The sequence below is a fragment of the Rutilus rutilus genome, assembly GCF_951802725.1.
Source record: "Rutilus rutilus genome assembly, chromosome: 14".
NCBI classification, from domain to species: Eukaryota; Metazoa; Chordata; class Actinopteri; order Cypriniformes; family Leuciscidae; genus Rutilus; species Rutilus rutilus.
Genome location: NC_140219.1, coordinates 32,776,522 through 32,798,798, shown reverse-complemented (window position 1 = coordinate 32,798,798; position 22,277 = coordinate 32,776,522). Strand labels below are relative to the sequence as shown.

Sequence of the window (22,277 nt, the reverse complement as noted above, 5' to 3'; positions counted from 1 at the left end):
TGAAAATCATAAACGGATCATATGCTGTTGTAATCATATGGAGCTTCATGTTTGGCTTGTAGAAATGTTTCTCTGGATTTGTTATGTACGGAACAGAATGTGGAAGTGTAGAGGAACAGGGCGGGTTATGAACACGTATTATGAGTGACATATGAGCAGCGAATGTCTGAGTAGGTACTATCTCCCGTGGCCTCATGGGATAGGAAAGTGTCTCGGAAACTTCAGAATCTCACCGGAAGTAGTAGGTCATCCGGGGACTTTTCGCCTATACTGTTTTTTTAATACTATGTATTCGGACACACTACTCTGTTGTTCACCTACTGTATAAGTAGGGGAGTATATGTATATGAGAGTATATGGAAGAAAATATGATCATATAACACCGATTTTATCATCACTGCATTGGTTACCTATAATGTTCCGTATTAATTACAAGGTATTGCTACTGACTTATAAAGCCCTAAACGGCTTAGCTCCAGTCTATTTAATGGATCTTCTATCGCCCTATAATCCATCGCGCTCTTTAAGATCACTAAATTCAAGGCTTTTGGTCATACCTAGGATATCCAGATCCACCAAAGGAGGGAGAGCATTTTCACATTTAGCTCCAAAACTCTGGAATAGCCTTCCTGATACTGTTCGTTGCTCAGACTCGCTCTCCCAGTTTAAAACTAGATTAAAGTCGCATCTCTTCAGCCAGGCATTCATATAATATTTTTAATCTTACAGTTCAAATTACAATCCGGCCTCTAGTTAATAAACGCCAGAGGAGAACTGGCCCCCGACTGAGCCTGGGTTCTCCCAAAGTTTTTTTCCTCCATTGGGTCACCTGATGGAGTTTTAGGACACTATTAGGTCACTTGATGGAGTTTTTCGGTTCCTTGCCACTGTTGCCTTTGGCTTGCTCAGTTGGGGATATTCTGGGGATATTTAATTTGATTTTATCAATCAATAAATTCCACTAGAAACAAACCTTGTTGTATTATTTTAATTTAATACTGTGAAGCTGCTTTGATACAATCTGTATTGTGAAAAGCGCTATACAAATATACTTGACTTGACTTGACTTGACTATTAGATTTCAGATGCAGTGAGGGAGACAGCACTGGAAGCTAATATGTTCACCAGATCATATAATTCAGTGGAAAATTAATATAAATTTTTATTCTGTCTAAAGACATACAAACTTCATTTAAATATACCCTAACATTTACAAAGAGGCGCACATGCAAAGTCAATTACCACTTCTGTGGGGTGAAATGGAAAAGTAATATAACTAGTAGTGTAACAGAATTACTGTTGCCAGGAAGAAATAAGTAATGATATTACTTTTTAATGGAATAACGAGTAATGAATAATGCATTCAAATGAGCCCAACAGTAATGTAAATACAATAATTAATTAAGTAATTTCATGATTTCGACTAAAGCAGCATAAAACAATTATTATATTTAAAATAATATCATACCATTTGTCACAATTGGTTTTTGGTTCACGTTTCATGTCTTTTATTTAGAAATTCTCAGTCATGTTTCCTGGTTTCTTGTCATGTGACTTCGTTGCCCTCATGTGACCTTGTCATGTTATGATTGGTTGATCATCTTTATTGTTCACAGGTGTTTCTTGTTAGTCAGTAGTCTTGTTGTATAAATACCCCTCATGTTCCCATTGTATCTTGTCTAGCTTTGTCCATATAACCCATTGTTTGGTGAGTCTATGTTTATGTCAAGTTCCAGTAAGAATAGCCCTGTTATAAGTGACTAGGCTTAAAAATATAAAATAAAAAAAAATCCTGTAGACTTACATTGATGGAGGAGCTTTTGATTTGCAACTACAAAACCCAAACAAAAACCGGTTAAACCCTGTTCAGTTAGCAAAGCACCGGTGGCAAGTTGTGCATGGCCTGGTAAAGATCTAGTTTTTCATTATATGTACCTCATGCGATAAAGAAAAGTCAGCACATTTAAAAAAATAAATAAATAAACTGAATCAATATGCTGGCACCATGTGGCAGGAAATATATGCAGAAATATGCAGAGCATTATGCTGAAAAGGTCCCACAGAGACGGTCTTAGTTCGCAGTCATCAGGGGCTGGTGGTCAGTCAGTGAAGTTGTTGGGGGTTTCCAAGGCCGTTTCCATGCTATGCAGGCAGGTTCAGATTTGAGGTCCCAAAGAGGCAGCGGGTCGGTCACATGGTGTGGGATGGACCCATGTGATTCTTGTCAGTAAAGGGCACAGCGTTACTCCATGCCCTATCCCTCCAACAAAACAGTTTTAGCACTGTTGTGTTGTGTTGCCGCTGTCCTTGGTCCTGAACGACTGCCCTTGCCAAAGAGACTTGATCCCACAGGCCTCGCCGTTACACCAGGACAATGACATCATCCTGTGGAGTCAGGCCAGTGTTATGAAATCCAGTTTAATTAAGGCTTTATTTCTCAAAGAACAGTACAAAACACGCCAAGAATCGAGCTCTGGAGAGATCCTGCGAGATAGCTTGGGGAAGACAGGGGGCAACAAACACTTCGCTCACTTGAAGGCAAATAAAACACAATGAATTTTTAATGGGAATATCAAAGGGAACCTGAGGAGTATAGTAGCGGTGTCTTATTTATCCTGGTATCACTGGTGCTCGCAGATGTTGTTTGATAAAACTGTAGCTTTCAAGTCTCTAGTTGTTTCAGGTGCTGCGTATGTTAGCCATCCAGCTGAAGTAGCGCTTTGACCATTTTCAAAACCAAGGGGACGTTTTGACAACGATGGCGCCGGTCTGGCGCTGAGCTCTTATTAGACAGAGCGCTGTTCTTATCTGCCTGTTGTTTTCCTGGGACCGTATTTCCAGACGTTCTTTTCCCATAAATCACTTTGAGGCAGAAACCAACAGATCTTGCCCTTGTTGTTATTGAAGATGATATCAACATGATGATTTGACAAGAATGCACAGCTGACCATAAAACATCACCAGTAAACAGAAGGGGGAAATAAGTATAAGAGTAAATATTCCCAGACACTCATAAAATCTCATTTATGCTTTGAAAACGTTTATCTGCAGCACAAAGCTGCAGATGGTTTATGGTGAACCTTATGACACGCTCCTGGTGTGCACAATCACACAAATGAAAATGACTTGTTATTATGGACTGCTTATCACTCATGCGTCACAGCTGTGGAGGGAAAAATGGCCTTTGTGATTGTGACGAACCAGCGGTAGGGCTAGGACAAACACTGATGGGGAAAAACAGCATACGGCGTTCTTTCAAAGATTCATAGAGAGAGTAAACCAAAGCAGAGACCGGGGAGTCTTCGACCTATTCATTAGCTGAACCATTTAAAAATGAGCTTAAGGGGAAAAATCTTTATCATACTTGAGCTCAAAGCTCCTCGAGTGACTCTAGAAGTTTTAAACCATGGAATGGATTTGAAGGAAAATTTGATTTATACTTCTGAACGTTAAATGACAGAAGTGGTTTCATCTGAATCAGCAGATTTGTTTGCTTCATTTGATATGTAGGGTACAACAGGGTAAAAGGCGCCTTTGATTTGATTTTCCTCTGAACCACTAGATGCACAAAAACTTGCCGCACACTTTCTGTGGAAATGTGTCTGATTCTTGACGGGATCGCGGGCAGCAGCGCAAAGTTGATTCTGCGCTAATTTGATCTAATATTTGAAGTTTAGTAGATTTTAGTAGCAAATAAGCATCGCTAAAATTGACTATATATATATATATATATTTTTTTTTTTAAGGTAATTAAAGCAACAGTTTTTTCAATAACGGAAGAATATGTAGCCGTCTGACTTTTCCATATGTTGACATGGTTCTATTCAGTTGGTAAATATAATATATTAAGTTGGGTGTCCACCTTAGAGATAATCACCATATTTATAATGAAACCATCATGTTTAAAATTATGATATTAATCATATCATATTGCAAAATATAATGTATTCTAAATACTGTAAATCTACATTACATTACTATGGGATCTCCTTCAATGCTTTCAGAATTTTTACTTTTCAAAATATTTTTTTTTGAAATATAATTTTTTATATGAACATATTTTAATGACAGTATATTTATTGAACAAAAATTAATTATTTTATTTATTAAAATAAACAGAAAATAGTGCTAAAGTGATTGTTTTGAACAAGTATTAACATTATTGAAAACATATTATTTAAGCTAAAATACTGTGTGTGTTTTGCCCCGTGCTGGTTTTACCCCATGTGTCTGTGGGGTAAAAGGCCATCCTCGCCACACCATACATTTATACGATTTTTAGACAAAACCAACCACTTTAATGATTTATTTTCGCACAAAATGTGTTGCTCAAAAGCATATATATTTTTTCTGCAATCATACACCATGTTTTCTTAAGCTGTCCTTTAGCCCCGCTGTACTCTACCCACACACCATTTCATCTAAATGTAAAGAGCTAAACACATCTTGCTTTATGTATGCATTTCTGTCATGTTATTCCCATGTGATTCCCTTATTCCTCCATTTTACCCTTATTAGTGTGTGTGTATTTAAGCCCTTGTGGTGTTTGTCAGGTCTTGTCCTGGTGTGTTTTATCGGTTTACTCAGTTCTATTCCATGGTTTCCTGGTTTCCATGTGTTGTTTGTGTTTGCTATTATGTTAATTAAAAACTGCAGTTTATTCCTCTGGCTTTCATTTCTGAGCACTCCAGCATGACAATTTACATTTTATTTGCTCTTTTGAGTTAAATGTTTACTATCTGACTACAGTTTTGGTTAAAATGGGGTGATGGGTGTTGGCACAACATTAAGTAAGGGATCATGTACATCCAGCCGGTAGTTATCGCAGAACACAGCCAGATGGGTGATCCTGCTTACTACACGGCTACTTGCCACATAAGTAAATAATTAGACACAAAATATTGACTTGAGTTGAAATATTTTATTAGCTCTTTAAATGGAGAGAGCAGTTGCTAGTAAGCAGCAAGTTCAAACTAGACGGTCATTTAAGGGGTACGGTACAGTCATATCACGTACAGCACAGCATTTCACAACATAAATAATTGTTGTAAAAAAAAAAAAAAAAAATGTTTTAAAATATTTCCAGTTTGTTATCTTATAATCCATTTCAGTGTACAAAACAATCATTGCAAAATGCCAGCAGCTGTGTTAGCATGAAACAAAAGATGACTTAATTAAATAACTGTACACAAAATATTGATTTGAGTTTTAATATTTTATTAGCTCACCAAACGCAAAACTTCCACAGAGAAAAACTGTTCCCATCAAGCTTAAAGCACAGACTTCTGTGAGTTACCCTGATGAGCCTGCGTTATAAGTTTTTACCGGTTGTTATTGGGGTATAATAGCATCCCTCTGGATTGGAAGTCTTCCACAGAGCCGTGTAATAAGTATAATTGTTAAGTAAAATCGTGCCCATGTTTTGATGTTATAACTTATCCTGCTGTTGTTCGGTTGGGACAACAGCACTCTTTGTACTTGGCACTAATTTACACAGTTTAGGGATATATTATGTATTTCAAACTTTAATGTTTGGACACATTCAAGCCACTCTCCCCTACCTGTCCTATTCCTAGTCTGTTTAAAAACATTTGAAATCTCGCTTCGTTTGAGACGTTCCCATACTTTAGAATATCAGTAATTACAGAATTGGGGATTTTGTTGCGCACATCTTTTTTTTCTGATGTATCTTCGGCCTGTTCTGTATTTTCTTCTCTCCCAGCAAGCTGTTAGGCCGGTGTTTCAGCTCTGTTGTGCTTCTGAAGGTCAGAGTGATGTCTTCAACTACATTTAACACTCCTTGGCATTCAGCTGCTCTCCGGGAATAATGGAAATCAGTTAACTGTGTGCATATTTTTCTATAATCTACTCTGGTGCACCAGGACCACCACTATTGTTCATTGCTATGGCTTTGTGGAGCATGTATTGAGGAAAGGCACAAAAGATGACAAAAGTCTCATTTGAATGGAGCGCGCAGAACTAGCACAGGCTTTCAGATGGTTCCCATCCCAAGTTTCTCATGGAACATGATTTTGGCAAGCTTTCAGCAGCCTCAGTGTGGAGAACACACATACGTCTCCAGACCCTGTCAAGATTAATGAAGATCCCAGGACTGAGAACTGATCCCACCGATCCCAAGGCCACTGAGAGCATTTAAACCATTGCCCTGCAGGAAAGATGACATCATTAGGGAGGAAGCGAACATTTGGTCTAGCGTAACCATATAAATCTACTAGCTTTCCAAGGATATAATGTGCTGAAATGGACGAGCTTAGCACATTTCCTGTGTCTGCAGCAACACCTGCCAAGATCGTACATACAGAGGCCAGAAATATGATGTATGATAATTCATGACCCATGCATAGAAGGCAGCCTTCCACCAGCTAACTACAAATAGAAGATAAACCCCGGTTTCACAGACAAGGATTAAGCTAGTCCCAGACTAAAATGCATGTTTGAGCTGTTTTAACTGAAAGCAACTTGCACTGACATATCTTAAAGCAGAACTCGGCAACTCTAGCGAACTCTAGTCACTTCTTCGCTGATTTTCCCTTTCGTTGTCGCATGTTTTCCCCACGAGCTCCCCCTACAGCTGTGGGGCGTATATTTCACAACACTGTCGTAAAAAACTCACTTGCGGCGGCCTCCTCCCCCTCTCTACCGCTGCTCATGTGCGTTTGTTTTGATCGAAGCAAGCCAACTGTATCGTGTGGAGCTATGTCTACCGAGGTGGGTAATCTGGTAATACATCATACATGCGTGTGTGTTTATGTCGAATTGCCGTAAAGCAATTTGTGTTTCGCGCTCGTTCTCGTTCTAGTTCTCGCTTCTCACGAGACTTCCAATTTCTATCTTGCCGGGACGGTAGTGCCCAAGTTGCAAGGTTGGTTTTCCACCTGGGAACGCTGGGGGGAGCGGGGAAAGTCACCAATATCACCAGAACAGGTTGTTTAACCATCCAAATGATTTCTAGACAGTTTTATTAAGTTAAAAAAGTTACCAAGTTCTCCTTTAAAGGTGAACTAAGTAACTTTTTTTACCTTAACTGAACAGCTTCGGAGTCATTGGAATGGTTATATTACTTATTTCGGGTTGAATGGTGGTCGTTTCGCACCCCCCTGGTGCCCCTGAGCGGAAAATGCGCACTTGCAACTTTGAGCCGGCGGGCCGGCGGGCCGCCGGCCGCCGCGTCGGGAAGTCTCGCGTGATATCAGGTCTCGCGATGTAAACAATTGCTTTACAGCCAAAAGAAATCTGCTAAAATGCCGTCATTATTGTGCTCCCTCACGCTGTTCGAACCCGAATGAAGAAGACGTTTTAAAGAATGTCCCGTCTGCTTTGATGTCGTTGATCTGCTAGCCTCTGGTGTCTGAGAATCACCAATGAGTTTTTACAACAGTGTTGTCAAATATCTATTCCGAAGCTGTGGGGGGAGCTCTAGAGAGAAACCTGCGAGCAAAAAGCGAGAATACAGCGTAGAAATCCCGAAGTTACTGAATGCAGCTTTAAAATATATCAGTGCCATTCCCAGACAGCAAGTGTCGGGCCAGATACGGCCCGAATCCACGTGTACCAGATGTGGACCGCATCTGGGCCGACACTATGTTGCTGTCTGGGTTGTTTTGTTTCAATATTCAATTCAGTTCAATTCACATTCACATTCATTTGTATAGCGCTTTTCACAATACACATCGTTTCAAAGCAGCTTTACAGAAAATGCATTTGTCCACATTACAATTTAGAGTAAAATGTGAGTGCCACGGTGAGTAAGCCACAGCCCTTTCTAAGACATGTTTATAAAAGATGCTTAAATGTCCCTATTAAACTAAGGCCTAATCCTGGCTTAATCTAAGCCTTGTCTGTGAAACCGGGCCTAAATGTATATTTTTGATGTTGATGTTTATCCTTTTATGCTAAGATCCTCTGAAGTCTTGCTTTAAGATGCAGTGTCCCCACTGTTCTCAGTTACAGTACATACAGCAAACCATAAAATGCTTAAATGGTTTAAAGCACAATAACACAGGCACATGCAGCCGGCAGTACTTTGACTCAGAGTAGGGCTGGACAGAGGAGTGTTATCCAAGTGTAGTGGTATCATCGTTTCGCATTGATCTTTAACTGAGGTGTCATATAGACTGGTCAAATTGATCAAGATTCGCTTGCTGAAGTTTCTGAAAAAGAAAGCAGAACATCAATAACATCCAGCATTTTAATATTCTAGCTCTTTATTGACATTTTCACAATTATAGAACCCCCAGCCCAACTGTGTTGTAATTTTGAAAACATTTCTATTGATTCCTGTGTCAGTTGAAGAAATGGAGTGGAATAATACTGCTTACAACAGTGTTGCATTATTGTAGGCAGTTATCTAGCTGAATCTAACAAAGAACATGTTTGATTACATGATGGTGCTACTTCCAGATCACCCTGTCTAGTTTTATTTTGCGATTATATCCTTTTCTTACTGCTTGTTGGAGTTTGTGGTAGTGCTGCACTGACCCTAACCAATTCCGTGAGTTAAACAATCATGATTTCTGCTCTCTCATCCATGTTCTTTCCATGTTACTTTGGAAATGGTTCATTTGAGCAGTTGTTCTCCCTAGTTCACGCATCAGCAAGCAAAAGCTGTGGGTAGATGATTCAATAGGAAGACTTCTCAGCTTGCCGTTGTGTGTCCGTGGCTGTTTGTGTGACAAGCAATGAAATATTAAGTCACTCTCAAGTCAATCTGCAAATGCAAGGCCTGACACATGGCTCCTATTTATAACTCTCTCTCTCTCTCTCTTCCTTTGTGTGGGCTCTCGCTGCTTTTCCCCAAGTTCCTCAGCTGGATTGTTTTCTTGTTAGGCTTGCATGTGGATCAGAAAGTTCACCCCAGGCAGAGATGAGCCCTAATCCCGTCCAGCTGCAGACTGAAAAGACAATCTGGAGCGATTCCATGCTTGAACCTCCCGATGGTGCGTTTGCCTCAGATGTCCTCTTTTTGGAAAAGCAAAAGAAAGGGGAAAAAATGTGATCTGTCAGAAGTGAAGCACTGTTTAAAGACATTTGAAAAGGGACAATGGCTCCTAAGCCTGTCATTGTGCTTTTTGTGCTGGCTTGGGCGACCTGGAAACTTGGTTGCGCAAAATAAGCAGCACAGACTCTCCCTTCTGTTCAAGTCAGCGGCTCTGAAACTCTGGCTGTCTCAGCGCTCGAGAAGCCACCGCTTCCGTCACCTGTGTTGTGGCCCTGACCCTGGCTCTGCGTTAACCCGACGGCACCTCTGGTAATAGTTGGGCCTTTCATTGGCATTGTGTGTTTCTTTCCTTGTCTCCAATTCTGTTCACGCTGGACTGCAGCTTCTTGTGAACACACCGCCTCCTCTATCTCTATTACTGTCTTTCGTTCCTCCCTGTGCAGCCCACTGGTATCACAGGCTCTAGGATCTGCTGGATGTGCGAGCATTTAATGAAGGCCAGTGTCAGTGATGAGAGGATTCAGAGCTCTGCCGACTGCATCCTCACCCCACCGATGACTTCGACTTCCCAATTTACATACCATTAGCGCTATATATGGGCCATTCTACAGAACTGGTTCAAAGTCAGAGTTGGAAACGTCTTGGAAAAAAAGGTGTATTTTTCCACAAATTTTGGATGTATGCAAATTGTATCATAACCAAGGTACACATGTCTAGTAATTGTGCAGTTAATTATCATATTGTATTTTCAGAAAGTTTTGGAATATTTTTCCTCTCCCCAAATTTGTCACTACCGAAACACAAGAATAAATGATTTAATAAGAAGCCTTATATTGACCTATTAATATTTTGTTTACATCTACCTTGTAAATATATGTTTTGCTATAAAAAAAGAATTAAAAAAAAATCGTAGGTAAATCAATAATAATTACAATTTTAACAATATTTCAAGTTTAATTTATAAGATTTGTTGTATTTTGAACCCAATCTTTCTTTGTAAAAGGCATTAAGTTAATCATACTGATTTCAAAGTTAAGGATTCATTAGTTTGAATATACATTGAACCAAACACTATAATAACATCTTAGCTGATACTTCAGCATACTTTATTTTAGACAAAACATGCATGTTTCGGTCGTGACGGCACATCTTCGGTAGTGACAGTAATGTTTTGGTAGCGATCACATCACATTACAGAATTTTAACTCACATTCTAAAACACTACTAAGATACTAATGATTTGCATAACTGTACAAAAATTGTGTTTATTTCCCCCAAATAAATGATTATGTGTTCCCCTTTGTCACTACCAAAACAATGATGACATATTTCGGTCATGACTGTTTCGGTAGTGACAATTTTAGATACTTTTGAGCCTAGTTCAAAGATGATAGCCAGCACATGATTACCTAGCACAGTTCTGGGGTGCGTTTCCCGTACAGCTATATAACTCGCTGCTTAACTACCATAGTACGATGCATCGTTGGAGAAATAAACTAGCTAGTCACGACTGTTTCCCGAAACCGTATGTCGCAAAGTATCGTTCAACCACGTTGGTTTATGACGTCTCGCACGTGTTGGACTAATAACTTATTTTAATTAATCTGTTTGAGATCGAATTAACACTAGATTTTGTCATATAAGTTACAGACATGGCATCTGAAGACCATTTCTAATTTTCTCAGTTATTTTGCTTTATTACCAGACTCAATATTTGGCTCGTTCTTACATAGTAGAGCACGTTTGCACATGCGCAGTCTTCAAAAAATGGTGCTTTAAATCTCTTGACAAACTAAAAGACGTAAATTACATTTGTATGTATTCTAAATAAATAACACGGGTTGTACTGAATGTCAGCTTGCTTATTTTGCCAAAGATAAGGATTTATTCAGTCTACATCTCATGTAAACTAGAAACTATGCTTCTAACCACAGCTCGAGAGCTGTCGTTCCAACCACACACATTTGCGATGCTGTTTGCGAACGTTCGTTGGAACGATGGTTTCGGGAAACACCAAATCGTTGAACTATGCTGATAACGACGGAACTTGCGACCATAGTTGGCTAACGATGCTTTTGGGAAATGCACCCCTGAACAGTTGTGCACACATAAAAACTAAATTTTATGGAATTTGCTTAATTGCAGAAAAAAGGTGTTTGGTAGTGACGTCCCTTAAAGTTACAAAGAGATTTTCAGATTTTTGAACACATTTCCCTCAAAATTATGGTACCTATCTATAATGAGAGAGAGGGACACAGGAATATTTCCTGATCAAAAATGTAGGGGTGTGGTTAAAATCAGTCTCAGCCAATGGACTAAAACACACACTGTTTTGGTAGTGACATGAAAATACGGGACACATTTTTTTACATAGTTTCATGATTTAAAAATAAAATATCTATAAATGTTTTTTGTTATTATTATTGTGGGATTCAATAAATAATAGAAGGATCTTAGTAAACATCTAAAATTTGAATACTTAAATGCTTTTTAAATGTGTTTTTTTGGTTGTTGGACAGCAGTTTGCACCAGTTCTGTAGAGTGGCCCATATAGCACTGAGATAGATTGGCTGGGAGAATTGTTTCAAAGAGTGTGAATTTCTGCTTGCAGTGGTTTTCAACAAGTAGGACATCCTCGTTGGTTCTGATTGGTTGGATTAGGGCTGGAGTCTGTCTCTCAAATTTAAGGCTAGTTAACAGTCAGGGTAGGGCATGTATGTTCCCATCATCAGCAAAGTACTTTAGTGTGTACCATCTCTTTCATGGAATTTGGGTACTTTACCTCAAATCACTGAGCCGCTCCTAGAAGACACATCTGCGGGCTGCCTGCAGGCGAGGCATAAGAAATGCAGAGATATATTCATACTGCCAAGCACTGAAATAAAGGGATTCTGAGGCTTAGCCTGTAATGAAGTAGACTCTCTTTGCTCCAGCATTACAACCTCAGCAAGGACTCCTGAAAACTGAGATAGGAAAGTGGACTCTTCACTCTTTAAGACCGAAAGTAGGCTTGAGAGCGAGGCAGAGAGGAGCATAGAGCGTGCTTTACATGATAGCTTCAAGGTTAAAGAGTCCTCTCCCCTCCCACCCGTGGCCTGTTTAGTTATTCTGGACAGTAACGCCAGAGCTGAAAGAGAGTGCCTTGGGAGACTTGCTTTAAATTCATGCCAGTAATCAAGCAAACAATGCAAATCCCTTTCTTGCTGGGATTGAGTTTTTATCAGGCATTGCTTGTCATGAATTCCTATATATCATTTGAGAACACCTCTTTGGTGAAAGCTATATTACAAGAGCTGGTCAGTGGTTTGCAGGTTAGTATCGGTGATGTGGAGGAGGCCGTGATGGATAGATATGTGGGTGATATGAGTGAGCTGACTCGAAGAATTCAGAGAGGCTGAAAAAGAGAAAAGCACAGAAAGAGAGAGGCTGAATGGTGCATCTGAGCTGCCATTTTTTCATCCTGCTTTACAAGAAACCCAGTTGAAACACATACCACCCACAGTTCTCGTCTCTCCCCTTTGAAAATGGCCTCTCTTGGAAACTGCAGCTAAGTTACCCAGAGGAAGAGGCGATTTGCAAATGGCCTCCTTGACGACTTCCCCTGAGCTCTCTCTCCTCAACGAGGCTCGCTGCCCACTCCAGCTCCTGCTATGGGGGCGACTAGCATGATATGCTAGAAATACTGAGTCCAAGGTCTCTGCTTTTTGTGTAAGTGACAGAAAACTTTTTTTTTTTTTTCTGCAACAAACAAGCATGTAAGAGTGCGTCATTCTGTGATTTCAGACAGCTTCTGATCAGTAAGGAAGCACTTGCTTATTGAAAATGTACATTTTCACGCAGCATTTTTTGAAGGTGTAATATATATATTTTTTTTTAATACAGTAGTTTTAAAAAAGGGCTTGACACTAGCCACTGTGGCTTGTGGTTTTCCAAAGTTACTAGCCACTCAGTATTTTCACTGGACACAATTTTTACATTGGGATACCATGGGGAAAACCTGCCATATTTTTAATATTATCTCATAATTTGGCGGCAGATATATTAGGCTGTTGTCACTTTAATTCCTGATGCACGGATCCATTATACTGTTACACGTGCGTTTTCTTTCTCAACTGTTTACATTCACTTAAAACATAACTGACTGTGTTTACGTGAATACTCGCCAAGGAAGAACTCAATTTAGTACTGAGAGAAATTGAGTATTGGAAGCATTTCAGATATTTCAGGATCAATATGTATCGAAAAATCTATATTTTTACAACACTAATAGCGCTTAGTTTATTATTTCAGATGCCTTTTTAAAAGACTACAACTGAAAAAAATGTATATTACATATAAAATTGTTAATAACATGTTAATGTCAAGCCCTGTTTATGATTCTTTAGAGTGAATTAGCACATTGTTTGGTATATAGCTACACATATTAAGCATGTCTAAGCATAGCTAAATGGTAGCATAGTTTTGAAACTGTGCAGTGCTGATACCATGATTTCTGTGCAATTATTTGGTACAATTTAAAGTACCTTGGATTACCATATAAATACATGAATATAATTATTCAGTACCATAATATTGCCATCTGACACCATGATACTACTAACATGTGTTTTGTTAGGTAAGTTTAGTATAGCTTCTTGATAATTGTCATCGGTCTATGAGAAAGAGTAATTGGTTCTCAATGTCAGTGGACTTTCACTGGCTTCATTACCTGATACACTGTCTAGTAGATGTGAGTTAGGTTACATGATAGCATGTTCTCCCGAGTGCTTCCTTGAGATTAGCTGTTTTTATTGCATGCCCTGTAAAATGCGCTGTGTTTTGTCAAATGCTACAGTAAATCCACAGCACCCCCTCATGCCGTATTACAATGGCATCTCTGGGCTGCATGCTTCCATTGCTCTCTACCCCGCTATAGGAACATGCTCAGTGCTGCACTGCTGATTGGGGATTAGGCAGTTGTGGGAGACTTTGTCAACAGCTTTCTGAAAATCCAATTACAGAATATCATAAGCTGTACATGCATCAACCCCAGTCATAAACCCCCAAGGGGGAGAAGAAGTAGAAGGAGATTGTTGCAACCATTGCCCTTGTAATACATTTCCTCTGTGGAGAATGGATGATTTGTTGGATATTCTAGCAGGAACAACAAAATACTGCGACAACAGTGGATTGCAGAAAATGCTTAAGTGAATTAACAGTTTGTTCACAATTATTATTTGCTGGAATTGTTGGTCATTACTTCTATGTTATTTTATGTGGAGACTGTTTTATTTCTAACGGGGAAAGATATTAGTTATGCATGCAGTCTTTGGAAGTCAGAATACTTTGTTCTATCCTTGTTTAAAGTGCAGAGACAACTGTAAGTAAGTCATTCGTAGGTTGACTTAAGAGAGTAGACACTGTGGCACTATGGATTTATTCTTTCAAAACATTGCTCTGTTTTGCTTGAGTTGCTCGACATGTCGACCTCTCGACCTCTGGGTTAACCACAAGCTTGGGGTGAAATTACGCAGTTCACCTTTAATAATTGGATTCAGATTTATGTTACCATCAAGCTGCATTAGCTGTCATGTTTTGAAGGGCAGTTTAGTACTTTTATGATGCTTTGCCATTTTTTAAGCTTGATAGCCCCAGGTAACCGTTCACTTTCATTGAATGAAAAATAACAGTGTGAGTATACTTAAAAAACATCTCTTTTAGTGTTCCACAGAAGGAAGGAAGTCATCTGAGTTTGGAATGACATGAATGTGTGAGTTTAGAAAACATTGTGGAAATCACTTTCTTAAATCTTGTATTTTTGTATACTTCATATATGCAATGGCTTTTTTTTATGGAATATGCAATGTAGTTGTCATAATGACCTAGTAAATGTCTCCAACAACTGCTATCTCAAACAGTTCTTGTAATTAATTCACCACAAATTGGAATAAGGTTAAAATGTGGTCTCTCTCTGAAACACACAAAGGCTGAAATGATTGCATTTGGGTTATGATTTTTCACAAAGATCAGGAGACATAATCATGATATTGACCAGCTGATTAGTCATGGACTACACCAGCTGCTGATGTCACGTGAGGTTGAAGGGTCTAGTGGCGAGTTATGGCATATTATGTGTGTGTGTGTGTGTGTATGGGGGGTTGGTGTTGGTGCGGTGAGTCATGACCCTTGGACAGGGGAGCAAGACATGATGACTCTATTCTAAACCTTGGTGAGATACATTCCTTCATTGCATTGTTCAGCTAGGCACACTCCTGACGCAGAGGCTGTTGAAAACAATTAAATGTAAACTACATATTGTTTCGTCCAAGATATTTTTGTGCAATATGTACTAATGTTAAACTTTGTTGCATACAGCTGTAAGCATTAGTCTCCTATGAGAAACAAAAAAGACGGGGGAAGATATCCTCTTTAAGAAAAATTAGCATTTTACTTTTTAACATATATAGATATGAGTTAAGCACGTGCAGGTTGATGATACATCAGCTAAAGTGTTATTAAGGGAAATAAACAGAAACATTTGCTAATTTAGTTGTCATAGCACAAAAATATAAAATGATTCAAAGAAGCTTTCTTACCCCATTACTTTTGGTCCTTGTCCTCCATACACAAGAAATATCTTCTTACCCCACCTTACCCTACTGTTTGTGTCCTGTGCGTGAGTGACTGTAAGGAGTTCCAGTGTTCTATGGAGTTTCAGGTTTTTCATGCTCTATGTAGACATTATAAATCAGTCAAGTATGGGGTTTTAATTTGGCTGGAATGCTGCCTATGTACAGTATGCAGTGCAAATTGCTACTCATGTGTTGTAGTGTAACCCATAAACAGCCACAATGCCATCTGAAGGCTAACTGATGCTCCAGATCTGAAATGGCCAAAGGACAGAGGATACATTATGAAATGGCCATTAGTTTTATGCAGGGCTGCTGCTGGCCAAATGAGTGCCCTAAGCAGTGTTGTATTGTTATAGGGGGTCAGAATAGAACAGTGAAATATTTAGAACATAAATTGTAATTATTTACAAGCTTTACAGCATAAAACATCCCGCAGATGATTTTTTCACAAACTTTGATGCAGATGCAAACTTTGTTTTCTGCTTATAGGAGGCAGCAATACTGTTTTGTGGTCAGTTCGATAAATTCGGCTCAAAAATACATATCTGTGCAATGTGTGCATGCAAGAGGATGTGGAATCTGAAAGTATTTGCCTTTCATAGGCACATCACAATTACACGCTTCTTTAGGAGGACGGGGATTCTTGTTTTCAGTAACAGTTTGAAGGACTTCACATGTCTCCTCACAAGAGCAGATACAATTACTTGCTCAAACCCCCAGAGGACTATCATCCTGTGAGCGTTGTGTTTGGGGGGAGGTGTTTGTAGGGGTGGCTGGATAGCAGAAGCGGCGGAACGAGAAGAGAGAGAGAGAGGACTAAGGACAGAAGAGGACAGTGAATACCGAAAGCTGGATGATCGACTCTGACATTTGCAGCGATGTGTTCTAGGTCTCTGGGCCATGTACAATCATGGTGGTGAAAGATGGCTTCAAGTGCATGACACTGTGGTTAAATTATTTCAGTCCGAAACGCAGCCGTCGGGACGGAGCCTTTTCTAATGGCTCTTATCGTTTCAACACCAGTGGCCTCACGGTCATTCGGAGCAGCCAGGCATGTGGAAATGCATTGTTACTGCTGCAGTGCAGAGAGCATCCTGATTAGCAGAACGAAGGCACGTTTTGACAAACACCCGGTAATGAGACCGCTAGTTGCTCGGGGGTGAGAAGGTAAAGATGGAGGGGCTGAGGAAGGATCCTTCAGCCATTGAGCGAGCTGTGGATAACATTGCCCCGCGCCCACCAGAGTAAACATGTTATCAAGATGTGACGTGACATGCCAGGACTCTCTGCATAATGAAAAGCAATGAGGCGATGCTCGCACTTCAAAACAGGGTTTATAGTGACTCCAAGCGCTGAGATTCGTCTTAATGTCATGGAATTACTATTTGGCAAGGCCAGTAGTACGAACATTGTACTTCACGTTGATAAAACAAAATGTTCAAGAATGTTCAAGAAGGGCCTCAATCAATCAACTGTCAAGGTCCTTGAACACTGAGTCAAAAATTTCGTACGCGTTTTTTCGTATTCGTCATCCTAAAAAACACACTGAGTCCGCTGCGTATTAATTAATCCGTTGCTAAAAATCCGCAAAACAATACAAAATGGAGTCTTCAAGCAGTGAGGATGAGTTTGTTGTCCTCTCTCTTCTTAAAAATAGAAAAAGAAAGAGGAAATATTGGGTCCATCCAATCCTGAGATTGCGTGGAGAGTTCGGAGAGTTCCGCCTCTGCGGGATTATCCCGAGCGATTCAAAGATTACTTCAGGATATCAATGGCTCAGTTTGATGCTTTGAATTGATCCTGAACAGTTCTGGATTTTGGCTTTCGCCTGTACGGTGGCTCTGAATGGTCAAAACACCTTTCAAAATGCTTGCTACGGATGCGGAAAAAGCAGAAAATCGAACCCGATCCGATTACGGACGAAAGTTTCGGAGGCAGTGTGTAAATGTGATTGACACAACATGAGGTCGTGTTTATTTTTCAACATGCGAAAATTTCAGTGTGCAAGGACCTTTACACTCAAATGTTGCAAATCCTTCCCTTTGGATAATCCTAAAGGGACAGTTCACCTAAAAATTTAAATTCTCACCCAACCTTTAAGTTGTTCCAAACCCATAAGACTTTTGTTCATCTTCAAAAGTCAGAAGAACATATATTTTAATAAAACCTGAGAGATTTATGTCCCTCCATTAAAAGTCTATTCCATCAAAACGTCTTTTCCACCTCAGAAAGTTCATTCATGGTCTCATATTCATAGTTATAATCAATTGTCAATTATTGTCATTCATCATTATGTAAATTCAAGCCTATCATGAGTGAATTCTGGAATATATCATACATTAATATTGTCGACCACATACATATTGTCCAACTGGTTATCTTGTCTTTAATTGTGAAACCGGATTAAATTGCAAGTAATGTGGTTTAATGTGGAGTCCAATGCTGCTAATTTAATTAAGTAGCACAATTTATGTACTGCTTAGATAATGATGCTTTTGGCAAAGCGATTTAGAGATTAAACTACTTGTGTGCTTTTTAAAAAAAACGGCCTTAGTCTTAAAACCAACTGAGATTGAGATATTCAGGAAGAGAAAGGTGCCAGGCCTGAAATGAGTAAGCAAAGGCATCTGACAAAATTTATGTATTTGGTTTGAGTTTGTTCAAAGCCTGTCCTAATAAGTCCAGGACAACTGATGGAAGGGAAGCAGCCAGCTCCTATCCCTGAGGACAAAGGCTGTGTCAGAACTGGCCCAAATTAGGAGTAAACTAAAGGAAAGAAATCCTGCAAACCAGCAGAGCCAGTGAGGAGACGGGCAACTTACCTAGCCCCTTCAACGGGTAATTGTCACTCCGCTGCAGGCCTGTTATCACACATACATGCCAGAGTAATGCAGCTGCATGGATGTCCAGCTGTTGAGATGCCATCTTCTAGAGCAATAGACCAGAAAGGGATTTTGGACTCTGGCCTAGTTAGACTTTGATATCAGCATAAGATCTGGTCCATTTAGTAACTTATTCAAGCCAAGGACAGGCAGTTTATATGTTATGTTTGGGCTTTGGGTAAATATGAAATCCTTGATACCAATAGAGTGATTGACCTGCTGGACTAATAAGTGGTCTCGGTTTGACTGCTGAGCCTGTTAGCTCCTGATGGCTGATCCCTCAACTACACCATCTGATTCTAATGGACCAATCAGGTTGGAGCTTGAGCTTTTGCGTGCAGCGTGTATCAGACAGCCATTGAACAGCAGTGAGGGGTCTGTCTGAGATCAAGCACTACTCCCCTCAACCATTACCAAGACATCAGAGCTCCGCTGTTCAGAGAGTTTAGTTGCACGTCCAAAGTGTTAGCAGAACATAAAAACTTTTCACATCTCTTCAAATGGCTAACGAATTAATTCTGAGAGAGAGAGAGAGAGAGAGAGAGAAGCTTTTCTGAAACACTCTTGAATAATTTTGCGCATTCTGGTTGACTGACATGTCTGTGGAGAGCGGAGCTTTAGAGAGAGGTTGAAAGAACGGTAGCGGTCTAATTCAGAAGTTCAGTCTGGTGGGAGTCAGCAAAATGGCTGAAATAGCTTAAAACACCTTTAACTGCTATCTTTAGAAATTGTTTAAAGGGGTGGTATAATGGCCTTTTCACAAAATGTAAAATAAGTCTTTGATGTCCCCAGAGTGTGTATGTGAAGTTTTAGCTCAAAATACCCAACAGATATTTTTATATAGCGTGTTAAAATTGTCAATTTTTGACAAACGCACCGTCTTGTGTCTGTTCCTTTAAATGCAAATGAGCTGCTGCTCCCAGCACAGGGGGCGGAGCTTCAACAGCGTGCACTCACACAAACATGCACTGAAAATTTCAGCCTTTTATGTTCAAACCGGCTTCAGACAATGATGGAGAGACTCAAAAAGAAGTGACAACATGTAGAATGTAACAGGACATTTCTGAATGGTTATTTGATGAATTTATGTAGCTTAGGTGTAGTTATCTTCTAGTCATTGATTAGCATATTCTGTCTTGATAATCTATGAATCGTGTTGAGGGGGCGGGTTTATGTAAATGTTAGGGTCGGTGATGTCACTAACCCGGAAGGAATGTTGTGTAGTCCCTACCAGCCGTTTGTTGTAGTCCTTAAAAAGGAATTTCTTTAAAATAAAATATCTCCCTTTGCTTTGAACTTTGAGCTTTGTAACTTTGCAGATGTTGTTTATGCTCAAACAGCAACATTACACACTAACTACAGTTAGAAAAGTCAAATCATAATCAACCACCCATTTAATAGGCTTTTTAGAGGTACTTTTACAACATTACCAATCACACCATTGTTTAAGTAAGCAGTGTGCAGAGATGTTAGTGTTTTGTAGGAGACCAGCCAACAGTGAAGTATGAACATAGAAATGCTGAAAAGATTGAAATTGCTGGTCAACCAGTTTGGATGCTGGTTTCCTGGCCAGGGTTCTTCACTATCTTGAAAATGTCTTGATAACATTGTTAATTTAGCCACAGATTTCACGATTTGTTTATAAAAGTCTAAATCTGTTGTTACAGTGAACATTTGTAAATATCATTTAAGGGGTGATATATCGATCATAAATTAATTTGATTTCTTGCATACAAAACTACCCATGTTGTTGCCCTTGGCTAAATATTGTAACACAGATGAGCAGAGGTTTTCCGCAAAACTGCTTTGTATCCGTGTCAGTAATGAGATTGTTCTTGGTTCATAGAGATGTGCATAATTATGCTTCATTTGCTTCAAGTGTTTTGGGAGAATAAGGAACAGCCAATCAGACAGTGTTTTGTTTAGGGCAAGAGTGTATTGATGGGTTCTCGCTGTCAGACGCAACACAGCACTTTCATCTGCTGGAAATAATGCAATTATTTCTCTGCTCATATTCATGCAGTCAAAACAAATTTCCATGTTTGTACAGATTTTCCTATTATTGCAATTACTCACATGCCAAGATCATCCGATTCCATTTTGTAGGACTGATATAGAATTATGAAGTTGTTTGTACTGTAACTTGGTCATAAACAAACTAAACCTCGTCTTGTTCTGATTCCAGTTTGTTCGCAGTTCTCCAGAGGGGTGTACGCCATCTTCGGCTTCTATGACAAGAAGTCCATGAACACGCTGACCTCCTTCTGCGGGGCTCTCCACACCTCCTTCGTCACTCCCAGCTACCCCATCGACTCAGACGTGCAGTTCGTCATCCAGATGCGCCCTCCTCTAAAGGGCGCCGTCCTGAGTCTCCTGTCTCACTACAAGTGGGACAAGTTTGTCTACCTCTATGACACAGACAGAGGTAAGTCCTCTTAGTTTCCTGTGGAACTCCAAGCAAAATGGCTGGCCTACATTAGTTAGTGCTGATTTGTATTGTTTTTGCTGGGTTTGTAGCACATAAGCAGCAGGGCATGGTGGAGGATGGATGCCCCATTTGGGTCCTTAGGGTCTAGATAGAGCGCCTGCAGTACTGGTGCAAAGGTCCAGATATCTCTGGATACATGATGAATTTAGAACTGATGTGCCCCAGTTCTGAGCTGCATAGACGAATTTGGGGCCCCTAAAATACTTATTAAATAGCTCACCTTACTTTCCTAATACAGTTCGTCTGCATTAACACTGCACAGGGGTATTGATTTCAAACAGTTCATATAAACACATCAAGCTATTTATAAGAATGATTCACCCAAAATAAGAAAACTGTTCCTTCTCACCCACAAGTCACTCTTTTCCTAAAGGAACTCAAGGGAGAGATGTTCTAAAGAAGGTTAACATTGCTCTTGTCCATACAGTGAAAGCATAAAATGAACCGTCTCACAGGAAAACATTACTATTTTACGAGGTGCAGTTCCGTATGAATTTGTATGATTCATACGGATGAAGAGTGAGCATGAAGGTCCACGCCTAAACATAACCATCACTTTGTCGTAAGATTGTAGGAAAATGTACAAATGAGATTCTTCGAATTCATACAAAATAGTCACTAAATGTACAATAGAAATGAACTGCCATGAGTTAGTGACCATAAAACACCATAAAGGTAGTCCATACAACTTGCACCCTATATATTCAAAGATTTCTGAAGCCATACAATAGGTTTATGCAAGTAACAGAAAAATAAGTTGATATTCATTGAAAATGTATTTATGCCGTACCATTCTGAAAGTACAACTGATATTTAGGAGATACAGCAAGATTATCAGTAAGTAATGGCTTAAATATCAGCTACTCAAAAAAGAAAGAAAAAAATACTGCTGGCTTCAGAAGACTAACGCCTTGTCCTAACCAGACACCATGTGATAAGATTTCAGTGAATCACAGATCACAGCCAATCAGAAGAGTGTGTGGGCGGGCTCTCTACTGTCTCGCACTCGCTACGAAATGGATGGGTACTTAATCAAAATGCACAAAAATTAACCCAGATTAGCATTATTCAAAACACATAATTAGTAACCAAAACAGTTTTTTCTCAAGATATATACTCAAAGATCACAGTTTAAACAATCTCTTTTTTCTTTTTTTTTCCAGATCTGATGTAAATTTTTCATTGTGGATAATTAAAGTCATGCACAATGATATTCAAATCCAAATGAAACCATTTTAGTATCATACAAAACACAATCAGTAACTGAGCTGTCAGCCACAGCATTGCAGAAATGGAAAAGTTTAACATGGAAAAGATCCCTTTTATCTTGAGTCTGG

The 22,277-nt window shown here is 39.5% G+C and overlaps 1 protein-coding gene across 4 annotated transcripts in view; it reads left to right on the top strand.

The window, feature by feature from the left end:
* Positions 1-22,277, top strand: part of gria3b (glutamate receptor, ionotropic, AMPA 3b) — a 153,034-nt gene that overhangs the window by 20,393 nt on the left and 110,364 nt on the right. For all 4 annotated transcript variants that reach the window (XR_014629767.1, XM_084429998.1, XM_084429997.1 and 1 more), the window contains exon 3: positions 20,638-20,877. Coding sequence is in view for 3 of the 4 variants with exons in the window: in XM_084429998.1 (XP_084286124.1) it covers positions 20,638-20,877 (240 nt within the window). In the remaining variant the exon portion in view is untranslated. The remainder of the gene's footprint in view (positions 1-20,637; positions 20,878-22,277) is intronic.